The sequence below is a fragment of the Anas acuta genome, chromosome 4 (genome assembly GCF_963932015.1).
Source record: "Anas acuta chromosome 4, bAnaAcu1.1, whole genome shotgun sequence".
In the NCBI taxonomy this organism is placed as follows: domain Eukaryota; kingdom Metazoa; phylum Chordata; class Aves; order Anseriformes; family Anatidae; genus Anas; species Anas acuta.
In genome coordinates this window covers 29,328,205-29,346,913 of record NC_088982.1, presented here as the reverse complement: position 1 = coordinate 29,346,913, position 18,709 = coordinate 29,328,205, and the positions used below count along the sequence as shown (strand labels likewise).

General features: G+C 40.2%; 1 protein-coding gene across 1 annotated transcript; it reads left to right on the top strand.

Moving 5' to 3' along the window:
* Positions 1-497: 497 nt before the first annotated feature.
* NPFFR2 (neuropeptide FF receptor 2) lies at positions 498-15,916 on the top strand. The gene is made up of 4 exons (XM_068679317.1): positions 498-958; positions 12,356-12,695; positions 13,459-13,558; positions 14,160-15,916. Exons 1-4 carry the CDS (start codon positions 761-763, stop codon positions 14,992-14,994), a joined length of 1,473 nt encoding a protein of 490 aa, XP_068535418.1. The 5' UTR covers positions 498-760; the 3' UTR covers positions 14,995-15,916.
* Positions 15,917-18,709: the final 2,793 nt, after the last annotated feature.

The window sequence follows — 18,709 nt, the reverse complement described above, 5'->3', positions numbered from 1 at the left end:
TTTTAGTAGTGATCCTTATTTTCCAGACTTCTGGCAAGGCTTCTATTAGCCATTTCAGCTGAGTACAGTGTAAAGGGCACCTTTCTATTACCTGTCCCCATAGAGTGGCACTCCAGGAACCCCCTGAAAGTTAACAGCAGAGTAAGGGCTTTTACCCCAAGGCTAAGCCAGAACCCTGGAGGTGGATTTCTTGCTCTATGTGCTAGATCAGGGCACTCCTTGGCCATCCTGTGACTTAGTTTGGACTCCCAAGAAAGAAGGCGGCTCTGGTGGCCCCAGGGAGATAAGTACTGGCACTTTGGCTATGGGGCTCAAGGGCAGTTCAGTTTCCCAGGGAAGGGAATGCAAGAAGTAAAGCTAAAAACTGTGATCCAAAGTCCGTGTACCAACTAGTTTGACCAGGACAGTGCAGGTTATTCTTTCCCCCAATTTCCCACTCTTGATTTAAAAGCTAACCCTGCCTTATCTCGGGAGGGATGTTGATCTAGGTGTTGGAGCTCAGCATGTAGAACAGGAGCCTGTGTGGTGCTGTGCTGAGGAGTGCTCAGTGCATCAGAGATGGCTCAGAGATTGCTGCTGCCCCCTCAGGTGTGATGGCTGGGGGTGGTAGAGTTCAGTCTCTCCTGGGGAGAAAATTGTTAGCCCCAGCTCTGCTAAAGAGCTTTCCAAGGGGAAATGATGCCTAAAAAGAACAGGAGGAGCCTGAGGAAGCACAGCTCTGACGTGCCAAGCAGGCAAACCCCTCTGTCCCGGGGTAGCGATGGCTGCAGGTGACAGCCCCCTGGCCCCAGGGCTCAGCAGGCTGGCTTTGGGCTGTTCTCTCCAGTCCCTCCTTCTCTCTCTCTGCCTCCTCCCTGCATCTGCCAGGCACTGCCGGGGCTGTTCCCTCTCTGCTGTGAGGCTGCAGCCTTTCTCCTCGCAGCTCTGCACTGGTGGCTGCTGCGGAGCTTTCCCTGCTGTAAGTGGGTGATCCTGGGCGGGGGGCTGGCTGGGACCCGGGCTGGGATGTTTTCCTCTGCTCAGCTGGGAGCTGAGGTGGAGCTGCCAGTGCTGTGGGAGCAACAGGTCTTGTGCGTGTGTGTAGGGGAACGCTGATGCCGCTGCCTGAGGTGGGGACAGAGCATGGGCTGCGAGGGGCTGCTGGTGGTGCCTGCCTCAGCTGGTGCCAGGGAGGGTGATGCAGCCATCCTGACCGGTTTGTACTGGTCAGCACTGGGATGCTGGAGTACGGAGCTTGACAGTGGATATCTGACACCAACAGCTCTGTGTCTCAAAAGGGAGGTGGGGGATGCCCACACCACCCCCAGCAGGGATGGCTGGGCAGGGGGAGCATCTGTGTAGCTGCTGCTGGAAGTGTATACCTACGTGTGGCAGCCACTTAACCCTTGTGCACTGCTCTGGGGCTTTACGGAGAAAAGCCTGCTCCCACTAACAGCACCCCTGGGGAAGAAGGTCAGAAGTTAAAGCCATTTGTATAACTGGACCTGTTATTTTCCCTGACTGGCTATATATGACAGTTTTAAAGGGCTGAAAATATTTCACAGGGCAATTGTCAGTGCTGCTAGCTCACAATTGCTGTGCTGAGTCTAGTCACTCTTGATGCCAGGAATCAGGTACAATTACTTTGCTGTGAATGAAGTTGCTACATGCCTGCTATAGTATTTTGGAGCAAGTTTTCTGGTTGTTCTACCTGCACTTGTCCATGCTGCACTGCTGTTAGTGCTACCAGTGTAACTGCATTCAGAGTGAACATCAAGTGTGCGAAAGGATATGGAAAACTCAGTCTTTGGCGGGGGGAGGGAATCTTTCTTTTTTTTTTTTTTAACTCTGCCTTTTTACAGGTACAATTTATTCTTTTGTGAAGCAGAAGCAATTGTTATATTTCAGTTTCAGTTATTACTTCTCAGATAGAATTATTTTAAGAGGTAGAGAGGACTCTCAGTCTGTGAGCTCAAGCTAATTCCGATGGAGTCCTCAGTACAGTTGCAAAACATAATCAACAGTTTTAGAGCTCAAAGGGGGAGCTCCAATCACCTGCATGATTAACTTGGATTAGGTATATCTGGTGGTTTCTTGTACCTATTTTCACTGAGGCAATTTACTGTGTGGTGTTTGAAGGAATAAATGGATTCAAAGGATTAGAGCAAGTCACTGAATGATTCAGGTGTTTAATCTATCAGTGACTATTTACAGTAACTGGTAAGACGTACGTGTTGGTTTGCTAATTGAAAGCCAACTGTTAGCACTGAGAAGGTGTAGGATGACTTCAGTTCTTGTCTGTTCTGCAGATTTGTAAATGAACTATGTGTTTGTTGCAGGTAGACTAATTAGACCACCTACATGAGTATTGTATTTAGATAGGTCTTTCAGCTACAGGGAAGAAAGGAATATATTCCCGATACAGGGCTCTGTGTGCTTTCATATCTACCTTATATCATGCAACAGCACATCTATGCAAAAGATACAACAGCACATCTATGCAAAAGGAGATTTAAATCAATTACAGCTCTTGTTTTTCAAAATAAGTACAGATATAATATGGGGCAGGACACCAAGATGATGTGCTATTTGCATTAGTATTGCTTTGGTTCAGACTGCTGACTGGCAGCTCACATGTTCTTGGGTGGGAATAAAGCAGGTGGAGAAGGATAAGATGCTTCATTCTGCTTCTAAAATTCCAGCTAGAAACTAATTTTATGGGAAAGTACATATGTTTTTATAAAAATAAATGCCTTTTGCATCTTTTCAAGCTGTGTCTTACAACAAGCCATGTATGAGCTGATGTAATAAATGCGGCTAACTTCTATTGTCCAAGGCTTTTGTTTTATAATAAACACTATCCTGTTTAGTTTTAAAAGTTTGTATCTTTGGATTCAACACAGCACTTTAGAAAGCTGCCCCAAGCACTATTTTTGAGCTTATACCTCTTAATTTGTTTGCACAGAGTAAGGGTTTGTGACTTAACACTGCTTTTTACATTGTTTGCCAGAGGAAGAGGAACTTGTCAGCTGTCAGTCAGATCATGAGTTTTTTTTTTTACTACAATGTATCAGCACAAAAACTCATCAGGAAAAGGTAGTATTGCACATGGACAGCTGAAAAACTTGTAGAGCAAATTGCTTTTCATTTCTTAGACTACTGAACTGAGTAATTAACCTTTTTACTGGCCAAAGGCTTTACTTTGAGTACCATGTCATTGCATGGACCAGTGAAACTTGGCTGCAAGAGAAATCTGCCTTCAATACATCTAGGAAGCACATTGTCAACTGGAGTAAGCTGTATGCTCGGAAATAGGGAAGATTGCTCTGTGCTGGTATGTCAAGCCCCACATCATCAAACACAATGTTTTGGACACAGTTCATAATTTCATAATCAAATGTGAGGCAGAACTAGGACCTCTGTCTTTCAACTGCAACACAGTCACTCTGTTATGAGCTGGGAAATGAGGAATTTGATAGGCTGAAGGAGCAAGGAATAGGCCTCAACCAGCACATAAGATGAGATGATTCAGCCTTGTGCTTACCATTCAGCCCGTATCGAAGGTCTGGGGATGTTACAAGTCAGCTGCTGTGCCTGACAGTTGGCTATTTAGGAGGCACATCTCCTGACAGTAGCAACATAGTATTGCAAAAAGCCTAGAGGTGAGTATTTATCTGTTTGTATAGCTTAATTCAAAACACTCACTGTTAGGTGTACACAGGAGTCTCTTTCCAGTGAAAGAGCTCAGACTGGTTCAGGCTACTTTTACTGGGTTCTGTAGCCAATTTCCCGTCATGGATGGGAAGCTGCTTAGACCTCAGGAGGACTTAAAATAGTTTTATTTTATCAAAAGCTTCTCTACCAGTGTGTTTGAGGGACTTATTTCCCTCTTCTAAGTTCAAGTAATGTCTCCACAAAAATGTGGCAAATAGAGCAAGTTGTGAGGGGAATATTCAGGTGGCACCAAGCATGTTATGTTTGACTTGCAGGAGCAGTGGACAGTTCTGATCAGTTCTTCTTAGCTAAGGAGAAGAGATCAGAAAGGCTTGCTACCTGTTGTCACAACACTGTTAACACAACTGCACTTGGTTGCTATGTGTGCACTGGTGATCACAGAGAATGTTGCTCTTGCTATATTAGTCTTTTTCTGCAGCACTTTCTGTTAAGAGCCCCAAAGACCCACTGAATTTAATGAGAATCTCATTACGTCTCTACTAAATACACGTCTCTGAGCAAAGGTAAGGAGTGTGTACACTTGCTTTCTGCAGTCATGACTTGAATTGCCTTCATTCCATTCATATAGTAAGTTCAACACCCCTCTTGGTAGTGCTAGATAACAGCTGGGGGTGGTGGGAACTCCTCTGAAGGGGTCATCTCTTGAGTGAGAGAGGTGTTTGTACTAAGTACCAGGTAAACTGCAGGAACTTGCAAAGGTCTATTTTTAAAATCCTTGTTTTCTGTATAACACTGCATCAAGAGGATGAGAATGCTATCATGACATAACAGAAAACACACCAAGTGTGTGCTTTAACTTAGCCTCAATACAAACTGATAGCTTTCAATTAGTTATTGTGCATCTGTTAGGCATATTCCCTCACATATGTGCTAGGCTTCTGACTCCCTAGCTATCAAGGTAGGGCTTGGCATAAGTCGTGTTTATCCTAAGCAAGCTATGTCCTGTACTGATTGGGTTATGTGGCTTCCCTGCAGTTTAGTTAATGAGTGCTTACCTTATTTATTTATTTATTTTCTCCTGTGCTGCTGACAGTAGTGGTAGTGTCATCCTTTTTTCTCATCCTGCTGATAGTGGAGAGGACTAAGGGTAAAAAGACTCCTTAGTTGAAAAGAGGCTGCAAATAAATTCAAGACTGAGACTGGGGATATGAGTGGTCTTAGGGGAACAGTTAAGAAAATGACAAAAGCCATTTCCAAGTATAAGGGAGCTAATATGTCTCAGGACTTGCTAGGCTTCTTAATAAAGTGGCTGGATAAATGTGCCTGCATGGGGGAAATCTTTCTTTAATCTTGTTTTGGGGAACAGTTGGCTGAGGTTTTAGTTCAAATGTAAAACAGCCTGTGAGATATCAAGAGGAAACATTACAAACTCAGAACCTTAAAGGCTGACTAAGCATTAAGCAACAGAAATATTATAATGAGAAGCAATAATTAAACTTAGCTTAACTAAACTCTACTTGTCCATCAATTCGTGTATGGTAATATACAGCCATCAGATATAATATGTACACAGAAAATACTTTGTGTGCCTTTGCTATCAAAGCATTAAGTAATCACATTTTACTGTGTAACCAAGAACCCTATCAGCTAACTCAAAAGCCCTGTCACCATATCTGTGTTTATCCTAAGAGTCCTTGTTGTTTCCTGTGTGGCATGGCATGCATCTTCATGACGGATAAAAAAGCCAAACAAGTGAACTGACCAGCTTTTATCCCATGTTTGACCTGTACTCTAACTGGGAACTTCACATCTGGAATCTTTCTGGGCAAAGTGGTGGAAGTCACAAGTATGTTTAAAGAGAATGCACATGGGTGCCTTAGGTCACCTTATAGCAAAAGGCAGAAAACAGTTGGTTAGAGCGGGGCTTTCCTATGGCAGATTTTCAGCATTCATTTTCTTCATGTTCTTCATTTAGTGTGGCAATGAAAAAGTAATTTTATTTAAGCTGTGCAGTATTTGAATGCTAGAAACTTGAAAAAGTGAAAATTTGATGTGCTCAAGACACACAACAAACTTGCTGTGAATGCCTCACCTGCTAAACCATCCTTTTGATTTGCATTTGAATTTGGGTTTTTGGCAAAGGGTTTTATAATCCTTGCCTAAGTGGATGAGTAATTGGCAATTAAGTTGTTTTGTCTATTACGGCACTCCTACTGGTAGCATTGCTCTTTGTAATTAGGGCAAGAAAAAGTAAGATGAAAAACAACACTAAGGAGAAAAACAGCAAACCCAATAAATCTTTGACAAAATATTTCCTTTGGTCCCAACTCAGATTTCCCAGATGACTGTTAGGAGAAGACAGACAGTTCAAGCCCATTCATTAGAGCTCTGCATGCAATCTCAAGCTTGATATGTCTCCCAGGAATTGTCCACTTACGCAATGAGAAACAAATTTCTCATTTGGAAGTATATGGCAGTAAGATTCAATTAATTTTCTGTAACTTGATGGTTTTAGTCTTTTCTATCACAGCTTTTTTCTTAGCTGAAAGCCTGCCCTTTCCTTGTGACATACTCAGTATGTAATTTGAGATAAAATCATATGTATTTTGTACAAATGACCGTGAAATTAAGATGTATGAAAAAGTTAAGGAAATGTTAACTTCCAAAGGACTCTATTTGGAATTGCATGTACAAACTCTAAGGGTATTTATGAATTAAGACTAAGGGTATTTATGAATTAGTACAGACTAAGCGTTTCTGCTTGTAGAGGAAAATGACATTAAGTGCAATATCAAGTTAAAACATACTTTGTAACAAGTTCCAAGAAAATAATTGTACTCTGTAATGAAATCTTTTCTCGACAAAGACACTTGTGCTTGTGGCATTTAACTGGACAAATCCAGATGCTCTGTTTTATTGGGAACAGTTGGCAACAGGCACTTCTGCCTTTTGCATGCTTCATGAACCTCAGGCTGGAACTTGGTCTCTGGCTGTTGAGGACTTCTTCCTTTTGAAAGAGAAGGGAAAGACAAGTCCTGCTTACAATGTATTGCAGATACATGCCCTTCACATCCAACCTTTTTGAAATGTAAGGTGCTGTGAAGTACTTCTGAAACCATTAATAAAATGGAAGACTGTGTTGCTATCCCTTTGTAAATACTTCTTTTTCTTTAGATGAAATAGCCCTATAACTTCCACTGTTTCCCTCTGTTGTACTTTTGAGCCCATCAATCTTTTCTGTAGCTTTCTTTCAGACTTGGTCCAAGTCTGCATTGAGTTAAATTGACCAAATCTACATGCAGCAGACCAAGTGAGCCATAGGTAATCAACAACACCGGAGGTATCCCGTGTGTTTAGTCACCTATTGTCACGCTTATGCACTATAGAGTACTTGTTTTGCAGTGTCATGCTGCAACTGCCTGACTTTCAGCTAGTAACTTCCTACAAACCATAGATCCTTGTACCTAGTATTGACACACAACTAGTTGTTCGCTTCTTTTTTCCTTCTTCACTGAATACTGCTCTGTAAGTTGCCCTTGTTGAACAGCTTTTTGAACTTAGGTTTTTTTCCATATGAAATGATAATGTGCAACCAAAGTGACTGGTTGGTGATTAGATCTTGTTGCTTGCTATTGCCTTGATAGGTGTCTTTCCCCCTGCTCCAAACATCTTTTGTCATAAAGGCATCATAATGTCATCTTAATGACCATTTCCCATTCTCACATTCTTTTACCTGCCCCACTTAATTGTTACAAATAACTACTAATAATGTCCACAATTGGCCTTCTCATGTTTTTTATAGGCAAGAACAGTTTGGACTTCTGTCAGTAACACTTCTGATTCACTGAGGTATAGGATAATCTGTGCACTAGTCTTACCTTTGTTTTCAATGTGTTTATAGAATGAGATGCTGCCTTTTTTTTTTTTTTTTTGCCATCCCACAGTGTCTGCATTTTGAAAGGACTTTCTCATTTTTCAGCAGAACAGAGATGCTCTCATCTTCCAGGAAAAAGGTCTCCAGGAAATTTCTGCAGTTAACCCATCACTAAGTGTATAGCTCTGGACAAAGACACAACACTTCTTTTAGCACTTACCGCGGTACATTTTCTTTTTCCATGTCTGTCTTTAAGACCTTCAGTGTTTCCTTATCATTGTTTCCTCTTCTAAGCCCTCAGAGGATTCTGTGATGAGATTTCACACATGCACAAATTAGGATAACAGAAACAAATGGTTGTACACAGAGGTGAAACAGTATTGTCTGGCTCCCATGGTTGCCAGAATTCTTGTGTGGCCAATGTAAAAGTAATTACACGGGCTTCATAATTACCTTGAATTGTTATTGTTACACAGGAAAATTAATTTTCCATATTTGATGGCATAAGACTCTCCTGGTTGCACAGACTTAATCCTGCATATTTGTCCATGGACGTTATAACTAGTTACCAGTCTAGCATGTTTTAAAAACAATGCGTGGGCAGTTTTTCAATAGTTGAGGCTCTTGCTTTATTTTTTTGCACATTTTCCTCTGGCGTATTAAATAAAGTACTGAGGCCGTGCCCTTATCAAATTACCATGTGGAAGCAAATTGCTTTTATTTATCATCATATGATATTTATGCATTACATTACTTTTTCCCTTCTCTTGGATGACTTGTGCTGCCATCTTCTGTACCTTGCTCAATTATTTATCACTGTCTGTTTAGCTTGTTAAAACACAATGCACTACCTTCATTTCTTCTTTCAGCCAATCCTATCCCCCTCAGCTTCAAAATAATAAAAATTTGTGTACTTTGCTATCTCCTGTAAGACACAGTATTTGTATGGCAAGTTCATTGTATTTGGTACAGCTTCCGTGGTACAAAGTTTCATTTGTGCGACTGTGATCAGTCTCTGTAAGACAAATAGGCACAACTCCAATTGTGCCTTGAGGTTGTTTGCAATTTCTCGTTCACCAGTTACAAACAAAAACTATTCCAGAGTTCCTTACTGAAACGATTGAAAGTGGTTGCTTTATAAACACATTGTCAAAAAGAGACCAAATCCATGAAAAGCGTCCAAAGAATAATTAATATGTAAAGCATTCTAAAATTATGCTTTTAATATAAAAAGGGATATTTTCAGTTGTACTAATGAACAGAATTCAATTGAATTCAGTAAAATCCTGCCACTGCATAGGAATGACCCTCAAGGTTTTGCAAAGACCAAAGAACCTCAGAGAAAACAACAAAAAAAGAAGTCAAACACATCTATTTTTGTTAGATATGAATGGACAAGGGGCCTGACTTTTTCCAAACTTTTGGTTGGGATTGGATAGCTACTGTTTGCCAAACCCAAAAGCTGTGTGTGACACCTACCAAGAGTCCTAGTCCTACCTAGTCTCGTGCTTGCTCCGTGTAGAGTAGAACTCCCATTTTCTCACACTTTTGTATTTACTATGTGAAATGGAGCAATTAGTCTACAGGACCTTCATCTGTTGCTTTGTTTGCTCCAAACAAATACCAAGTGTCAGATTATGGCACCGTCTGCTCCGTAACTATTACACCTCCACTGTTAAACCAAACTCTTGCTTATTCTCAGCACTAGACATTGGATAACAGTGGCTGAACCCAAGAACCCTTGCATTTTTAACTTGATTAATACTGTTGATGGCAGCCTTATAAATGACTTAGAGCTACAGGCCAAATGCTGGCATTTTAGATTGCCGGTACGTGTTTGGGCCTCACCCAGGATAGCTATGCCAAGCAGAAAGGTCACTCCACTGCCTTTCCTGGTGAAGGAAGCACATATTATAACCACTGCCTCTCATCTAGACTGTCATCTCCATCATCTCCCTGGGTATGGAGAGCTTGGCCTCCTGCACTTTACTACCCTAAGAAGCTGTCTGGGGTAGAGGAGCAAAGTGAGCAACAATAAATCTATTTCTTGTCGGGAGCCAAAAGGGAGCACAAGAGATGCTGAGCTTTAAATGGGATTTCAGTGACATAGCATCTCCTGAGATTTATAAAGCACAGCTCCAAATCTGTGACTAAATGAATGGTGTAAGCTATTGCCTAATGTTTATTTTTGAATTCTGCTCTCACTGTTCATCTTGGGCATGTTTGTACGCAACTTCATTAGTAACTGCTTTCTTAAGTGAATAATAAAATTGACATTAAAAAACCTTCTACAGTAGCTGACTCTGATCTCTGGCTAGTTAAAACATCGGGTACATTAAATATTTGAATAAAAATATTTTCATTTGTTTTGAAATTATTTTGAAATTAAAAAATAAATAAATCAAAAATACAGTCTTTCTGCATAAGAGCAGCCAAAGAGAACACACAACTAGTATGACTAGTTTCTATATACTGATTTGTTAAAAAATATAAAGAATATATAAAAATACAGACCCACTGTAAACATTGTATTGTTACTGACTTCTAAAAAGACAGAAGATACGATAAAATTATGTTGTGTTGTTGTTTTTTTTTCCACTACTCTGTTTGTTCCAAACATGGGGCATACCAGAATAAATATTTTTTTTCACTGCATTTGCTACTGGAACTAACAGAGGTTTTTATGTGGCTGAATTTCATTGACAAGCAAAATATATATTTAAAAAAAAAAAACACACACACACACAAAAAAAAAAATGCAGTACTGTCCTGGCAAACAGATGTGAATAAATCTACCAGGGAAAAACAGGCAGACACAGAATCTTAATTAGAAAGTCTTTAAGTAAAACCCAGCAAGAAGAGTGAAGAAAAATATCTCATCCTTTTGGCAACATTACCTAACACTCATTTTCTTTTTCTGGGGAGAGGGCTGCTCTACTAGAAATGACAGCAGAATATCACCTTCTTTTGTTACTCCATAAATACTGGAAAACCACCTTCAGCGTTTGGAATCTGGGGAGGCAGCTGAAACCATAGTTGCACAAAAAAGGGCCCGCTCTGAATTTTCTTTCATAAGAAAAGAGATAAAGTCAGCACTTTGCTTCCCTTATGTACAACCTCGTCAGGATTTGGATCCTTGTGCCTCAATTTAAATGCCATTTATACTGAAGACTTTGGGAAGTGTTCTGAAGTTACCTGCTCCCACACATTAATTTGGTGCCTTTTGCCAGGAGTTAGTTTTGCTATTCTTTTGAGTCAGGGACAGTTCCTTCCTTCTGCCTCTTTAGGTATCTATATAAATACACCTATTTAAGAAACGTAACCCCAGAGCCCATTTTAATTAAGTGCCATCCAAAAGCCATCAGCAGATGGAAATGTGATCATTTTCCCTGCTCCCTTCACCTAAGTTTCAAAGTCTCCATCTGGCAGATAAAATAAATGTGGAAAAATATATTCAAATGCTTTTTACAAGTTATGTTACCTGGTGACAACTGTAAACATCAAGAAGCCAGTGCTGAATTTTTACAGGAGGCTGATACAATTTCTATGTCATATATATAGCATAGAAATATGGCATATATATATGGCATATATATAATAAACATGTTAAAAATTTACCATGGTTAAGACTTGATTTAGAATTTTGGTGCAGTCATGTAGAGCTATAGGTTTTACAAGGCAAGAAAATAGTAGCCTACAAAGTTAAATTCAGTGAGTTATGTTTGGAAGTTAGTAAGTTCAAGGCACACAAATTCTGTATCTGATAAAGTGATTCTTGTACCAATACCAAGTGGTCTAATGAAGAGTCTTGTACCCCTTATCTTTGAACCATCCCACCAGTAAAAACACTGCTACTACAACACAAAAGATACGGATACTTGTGGCTTGAAACAGAGAAAATACCAATTTCAAGAGAGTTCAGACCTCAAAATAAGTGTCTCCAGGAAAAAACCTGTAGATTTTGCCAACTGCAATGTAATACTCGAATCTAATATGATATTTTCTTTACAGAGTGAATACCTAATGTGGGAAAAGTATTACCCAGGCTTTTTAATGATTAAACCACAACATGAATAAATAATGAATTCCCTCAAATCATACAAATTCAGCAGCAGAGCTAGAAAACAAATCTTATGCTTCAGTACATTTTAAGCACAGTAGTATTCTGTGTTTCCCGACTTTTCTCCTGATCTACTTAGATTGTAAGCAGGAAAGCAAAATCAGTTGTGGCCTAGTATCAGTTGTACACATAAATATCTCCTTTTCAGTTAAATGGGACTGGATTTGGATACATTCAGGCAGAAAGTTGGTGCCTTCTGAAAGCTTTAATTTAATTACTGTTCTTAATGGCTCAGCAGCCTCACTGTCCCCTAAGCATTAGATTACTCAAGCTGTTGAATAAATGGATTTCTCAAGAATTCTGATTTTTTTTTCTCCTTAAAATATACTGCTTAGGTTGTTTCTTTGTTTACTTGACACATCACAATAGGCTTGTTTACATCCTGTCTGGCTTTCTTCTTTGTGAAGGGAAAGACTTCATTTATGGAGATTGCAGAAAGAAAAGAAAAAAAACAAAAAACAAAAAACAAAAAACAAAACTTTAGTAGTCTCACTGTTCATTTTTATATGCCTGCATTGTAAAAATCAAATTAATAGTATCTGGGAAAGATGGGGATGCAGAACGTGGACCATTAGAGTAAGGTGCAGAGAGATGAGTATACATACAGCTTTGCATGAATTTCAGCACACTGCATTTCCAAAGTAGTCACATTTCCTCAAATCCATTTCAAACATACTCTAACAACCTTTTCAAAAATATCTTTCTAGGAACATTACAACATGAGTAAGAAAATGGACTTAAATTCTTCATTTGATTGGCCTCACCTGCTGAGTTATAATGGGACATACAAGTACCTCTACTTTGAAGGCAACGTCTCCTATGTGGACTTCTACCTTCATCAGCCTTCAGTGGCAGCTGTCTTCATCATCTCATACCTCTTAATCTTCCTGCTTTGTATGGTTGGCAACGGAGTGGTTTGCTATATTGTTCTGCAGAGCAAACACATGCGTACAGTCACAAATCTTTTCATCTTAAACCTGGCTGTCAGTGATTTACTAGTGGGAATCTTCTGTATGCCCACCACCCTCCTGGACAACATCATTGCAGGTATGCCAGTTCACACCGTATAGCAAAAAGGGCTTGAGGGGGATTTGCCTTAATTTCTGAGTCCTCCCTGATGAACCCAAGTGTTAAGTGCATGTGACAGTGACCAATACAAATTGGTCTTTTACTCTGTCCCTGGCATTCAGAATCGAAGCCCCAGTGAGAAAGCTAGGGGCAAATGTGAAGGCCTCATTTTGCAGGTTGGGCTCAAGGGGTTCACTATGTAATGTGTTTAGTGACAGAGCACAAAGCTCACCTTAAACCGAGAAATCACTAGCCCCACTTGCACACTACCATTTCTGAGGGAGCTCCATAGGCATTTCAAGTTAGGGGGTGGAACAGGTGAGGAAGACAAACCTCTAACACACCTTCTGACTGGGGCTGTCCTTGCTGATTTCCACAACCAGGATCTTTAGCAATGGATTATCCCTCAACTAGGTTATATGTTAAGAAGACTCAGTGGATGCTATGAGCCACATGAAGAGAGCAATCAACTGTAGTGGTCAAGCCCCTTTCTTATCTTGACATCCCATTTTAATGTGATGTTAAAAAGAAACATGTTGTTTTGCTGCTTTTTGGGACATCAGAAACTTACCTAGGCATCTGGCAAAGCATTTTTTTACATAACTTTTGACTCACTAACTCCTACTATGTCCTGCCAAAGCAAAATAAATGTATTAGTTCTGGGGCAAAAATTTCCTTTTATGCATATAAGAAAAGTGCTGCAATGAAATGGAGGAAATTTCAATAGCCTGTTTCCTTCCAGGATGGCCATTTGGGAGCATGGTTTGCAAGATGAGTGGGATGGTCCAAGGAATCTCTGTCTCTGCCTCTGTCTTCACTCTGGTTGCAATTGCTGTAGACAGGTAAGATGATGCAGAAATGGCAAACTGTCACTTCCATCTTCCTCAGGCCACACTATCATACTGAGGTGGATTCATTAATCCATGCAACCCTGCAATAGATTAAATTGGTTTAGCTCCTAAATCTAGAAGGAAAAAAAAAAAGAAAAGAAAAGAAAAAAAAAGTGTGCCAAGGTCTAAAGAGCAGTTGCAGCAATTTGTTCCTCAACAGGTATCTCTTAAAAATGGTACACCTGGGCTATACCTGGCTGCCTAGAGTTGGTTAGCTCCCCAGCTACTAAGCTAATAGAAAAGATAACAGAAGCACTGGTACCTGCTGCCACAGTTACCTGAAGCAGCAGCAGCAGGCTGAAAAGGAGACAGATCATAGCAAAGAAATTTTAACAATAAATTTGACTCTTTTTTTTTTTTTTTTTAGATTGCTTTTCTCAACAAAACACTTAAATGGAACAATTAAATGCAACTCCACTGGTTTATGCAGGATGATTCCACCCATACTTCTAAAAAAAAAATGTGATTTTTAAACCATGTATGTGTTTGCCTGTTTAATTAAGCTTTCTCTAAACATCTTCTCCATATATGCCCCTGGGTGTCTTTGCTGCAGGTTTCGATGCATCGTTTATCCATTTAAACAGAAGCTGACCATCTCAACTGCAATCATTATTATAACAGTCATCTGGATTCTGGCCATCACAATCATGTGTCCTTCTGCAGTCATGTTGCAGGTACAAGAAGAGAAGCATTTCAGGGTGATCCTTGGCTATGGCAATGAAACCCGCCCTGTATATTGGTGCCGGGAGAACTGGCCTAATGCAGGAATGAGAAAGATCTATACAACGGTTCTGTTTGCCAATATCTATCTTGCTCCCCTGTTGCTCATTGTTATCATGTATGCTAGGATAGGCATTGCTCTCTTTAACACAGCAATGCCCACAGTGGGAAAGCACAGCCAGGAGCAGCGACACAGCGTGTCTAAGAAGAAACAAAAAGTCATCAAAATGCTCATTATCGTAGCTTTGCTTTTCACCCTGTCTTGGCTTCCCCTGTGGACTCTGATGATGCTCTCAGACTACGCCAACCTGTCAGATGTCCAGTTGCAGATCATCAACATTTATATCTATCCTTTTGCTCACTGGCTGGCCTTTTTCAACAGCAGCATCAACCCCATCATCTATGGTTTCTTTAATGAAAACTTTCGCAGAGGCTTTCAGGCAGCCTTTAAACTTCAGCTCTGCTCTAGGAAGATCACTCACAGGGACACCTACTCCCAGCGAGGCCAAAGCAATGCCATTTTGCCAGCTGCCACCTACCAGACACCCCAAGATTGTCAACATGCCAAGGTGGAGGGGAAGCCAGTTCGGAAAGGAAATTGGGTGAATAACCAGCAAGATTTGATGATGGAGGATCTTGAAGAGCCCTGCAATGATGAGATTAAGTGAAACATGCTATGAACTCTCTAAAAGATAAATGCCTAGCAGAATTTCTTTACTGGGATGTGAAATTCATGTTCTGTAAGGGATTTCTAACAAAATAAAAAATGTCAATGTGTTTCTGTTTGGAAAAAGATAAGCAACTTGCATACTACCTGAACTTTAATACAAGAAGAAAGCAAAATTCAGCCTTCTTTGTCAACAGCTTAAGCCAGGGACAACCCCCCTGCAGTGAGTGATGACTCACCGCCCTTGAACTGAGCTGCAACAAAGACCTGATTAAAATGGGATTACCTTCCCTTTATTGCAAAATAAGGGAAAAAGAGAACTATGTAATTATGTACCCTGACACAATTATACCTGACACTCACCAATGGAGAGGAGAACATTCCTTCATTTGCTTCTATGAATTTCTCAGAGTGGCTGAAACAGAGTTGTTTGAACAATATTTATGGTAACATTTCAGCTTGTAAGGCTAGTTGTTACTAATGCCTACAACTTTCTTCTGATATCATACAACAAAAATATCACTGCTGGTGTAGCATCCAGCTAGACCATGGAGCTGGATAGTGGCAGGGATCATGAGACTTGGCAGGGCCCTGAGCACATGCCCCTTCCTTGGGTTTTGACTGCTGGGGCTCAGGACAGCTCCAAGCCATGCAGCCAAAGGCATCCCCCTTCCTAATGGTGACCCTGAAGAAAGGTTCTCAGACAGCTGTGGGGACACCACAGCCAGCACCAAGAGCTGCTCTGACACTGCCAGTGTTCATCCTTCACTGAAACCACGGCACTCACTGCATTGCAGCACTGCCTGGGCCTGGCATGGGCCCGAGCGGTCCAGGCACTAACCCCAACCTGCAGACTGACTTCCCAGCCTGATAGACCTGCCTCATTACCATAAACTTCTCTAATGATATGGACTCTCAGCCAAACCTGGCTTCACATCCAGCTCCCTGACTGGGGGCAGTGGGAAAGGCCCTGGCTGGTGAGAAGCCTGCCCAGCCAGCCCCACAACACCCCTCAGCCTCTGTGGGGAGCACCTGGTCCTCACGGCACCCAGACCAAACTATTCCCTTAGAATATATTTATTTACTGTTGCATTAAGAAATATGTTTATCTGTAGGCCAAAACACCTCCTAATGAAATTTATAAAAAAAAGTCCTCCACTAAAAGCCAAACTAATCCAATAAATCCATTGTACTTTGTTTCTGTTTAGTAATGGACTCTTGGTACTATGCTTTTAGGTGCTTCGGTGAAGCATAAGCCTGTTCCTAGAACTTGTCAATTTGTTATTCCATTACACTTAGTAACTGAAATATTGGAGATACAGTCTGAAAATTTGAACCTAGCTTACCTGTTCCTAGGTCTTCATGTGGTTGTACTCATATTACTTCCACTTGGACTTTCTGAACACCAACCAGTCCCTTCCAAATGGCAAAAGCATCTTCAGTCACATTCTCTTCACTCACTTTTCTGGTTCCTTCCTTCTTGTTAATTCCATGATATTAATTGTTGTTGCAGCTTGAGAAATAAATAGGAGTGAAAATTTGAGAAATAAATGATGAAAAATGGCATTTGTGTTATGTTTTTTTTTTTTTTTTTATGGTTATCTCAATTTGGTTTTGTTTATCATTTGGGGGGGTATAAATCATACTTAATAGTAGCAGGAGAGAAAATGCTGTTAGGGCCTCTTCAGTCTGACAGAGCTCAACACATGCAAAAGGAACCCCTGAAGCATCTCAGTGAGGCTCCTGAAATCAAGGAGACATGCAGGTTAGGGGAAGGATCAGCCTTCGCAGATCTGCCACAAGATAGATCATCACTGTGTGTTAGCCTGTGAGGATTTCTGGGTACCAATTTCCAAGTAAGGTCATTTCCTAGTGCTTAGGAGGCATCCTTGTTCATCTACCTGCAGTCCTTCAAGTAAACTGGAGTACCTTTCCAATCTTGACAGATTTACAGAGTCAAGGAAAACTAACAACTTCTCAAGGTGTGCTGCCACAAACTTTGTACCTTTTTGAGCTACCATAAAATAAGGAAAATATCCAAGAAGTAATGTGGGAAAAAGCCACAGCAAAAACTCTGATTTTGCAGTTTTTTTTGTTTACAATGCATTATGGCTAGGCTGGCGTTTTCAAAGGATCTAATAAAATATGGATGCCTTGCCCTGCTGTGCTCTGTTGAAAACCCTATTACAAAGGGTTTACGGAATCCTAGGTATTCCACAGCTCCTGCATCTCTTCCATCCAGTCCTTTTTCCTTCACTTGTACATTAAGAAAATGAGACCCATTTTACCTGTCCAAGTTTGGCTTGTCTGGATTCCTGAAGATTATAGCTATGTCTCCCCATTCTTATGCAAAAAGCTAAACCATATACGGCTCTATCTGGACTGTCATTTGCTTATGGAACAGCTCATATATGTGTGATTCAAATGCAGAGATTTCTGGTGACAAATATCCAGGGTCTGATAACATAATCTGTTCTGCTTTTGGGTTCTAGATCTGAACAACTACGAAATCTCTGAAAGATAGATTGTTTCACCGCAACAAGAAATACAATTTGAATCATGTGTTTTGTCATGTAAAACTATGCTCTTTAAAAATCAAATTAAATGGATAAACCCTGTTCGCTGCTTCATGACATGCAGGTCATGTCATGTATTGGTTGTAGAGTGACATTTAATATGCTAATAATTGAGACAATTTCTTTTTGCAGTATTTTTTTTTTCTTTCCCCAAAAGCTTTTGCCAAAGATGTTTTCTGATTAAAGGTAAGGATCAAATCACTTTCAGAGGTCCCTTCTAACCTGTATCTTCCTGTGCTTCTGAATGATTCATCAAACTGTTGAGAATATATTTATATATGTGTATGCTTGCATTCATCCCAGTTCAGCAAAGCACTGAAAAACGTGCTCAAAATAAATGCCAGGAAGGCATAAAAATGTCCCCAAGTGTTTGTCTGGCTCAAGGTGGTGATTCTCAAGACAGCCTTAGCATTTTACTTTTATGCAAGGATGCTGAAGTATAATCCATTAAATGGTTTGCCTTCCCTAGACATTCACCTGTGCTAAATGCAGAAGTTACGCTTTAAAGACTATTTCAAAACTATAAAGTTTGCTTTTTTAAATCTGAATTTCAGAATGTTCTCTGAATGCTGCAACAAAAACATCCCACTGACACTGAAGTATGCATAACATAAAGTGTAAAATGGAGAAAGAAAAAGAGTATTTTAAAAAAGCAACATTTCATTCTGCAAACAGTTCCTTATGAAGTAATTAGCCTGTGGGGGAGGAACTGAAAGGATATAGAGACAAGGCAGAGAAATTTGTACAAGCTGACAGGATTTCATGACGTATTCCAACATTGCTAGGAGTACACTTTGTAGTTGAAAATACAGCCATCAACATTTTCCCCATTTCCTCTACTTAAAATGCATATTTGTAATCCAATGTCACTGAAGAGATCTCATCCTCCAGATTCCTGATGATTCTTGCCACGATTAGATAATTATTTAATTTACTGTTTTTTCCTCTTTCTTTTTTGTTGTTGTAATTCAGTAGCAATAGTGAAAAGTCCACCTATTTGGTTACGTGATTCAAAACCACACAGCCATTTAGACATCAACGTACCTTCAATTGGTAGCTGAGAGTTTAACCATAAAAATCCAAGGCTTACCAAACTGAGTTGTATTCAAGAGATGCTCTTATTTCCTCTCATTTTGTGAA

Coding starts and splice junctions, on each gene's coding strand:
- NPFFR2 (XM_068679317.1), top strand. CDS start 761: ATGGCTGCAGGTGACAGCCCCCTGGCCCCAGGGCTCAGCAGGCTGGCT. Junction 12,696..13,458: donor CCTGGACAACATCATTGCAG/GTATGCCAGTTC, acceptor GTTTCCTTCCAG/GATGGCCATTTGGGAGCATG. Junction 13,559..14,159: donor GTTGCAATTGCTGTAGACAG/GTAAGATGATGC, acceptor TCTTTGCTGCAG/GTTTCGATGCATCGTTTATC.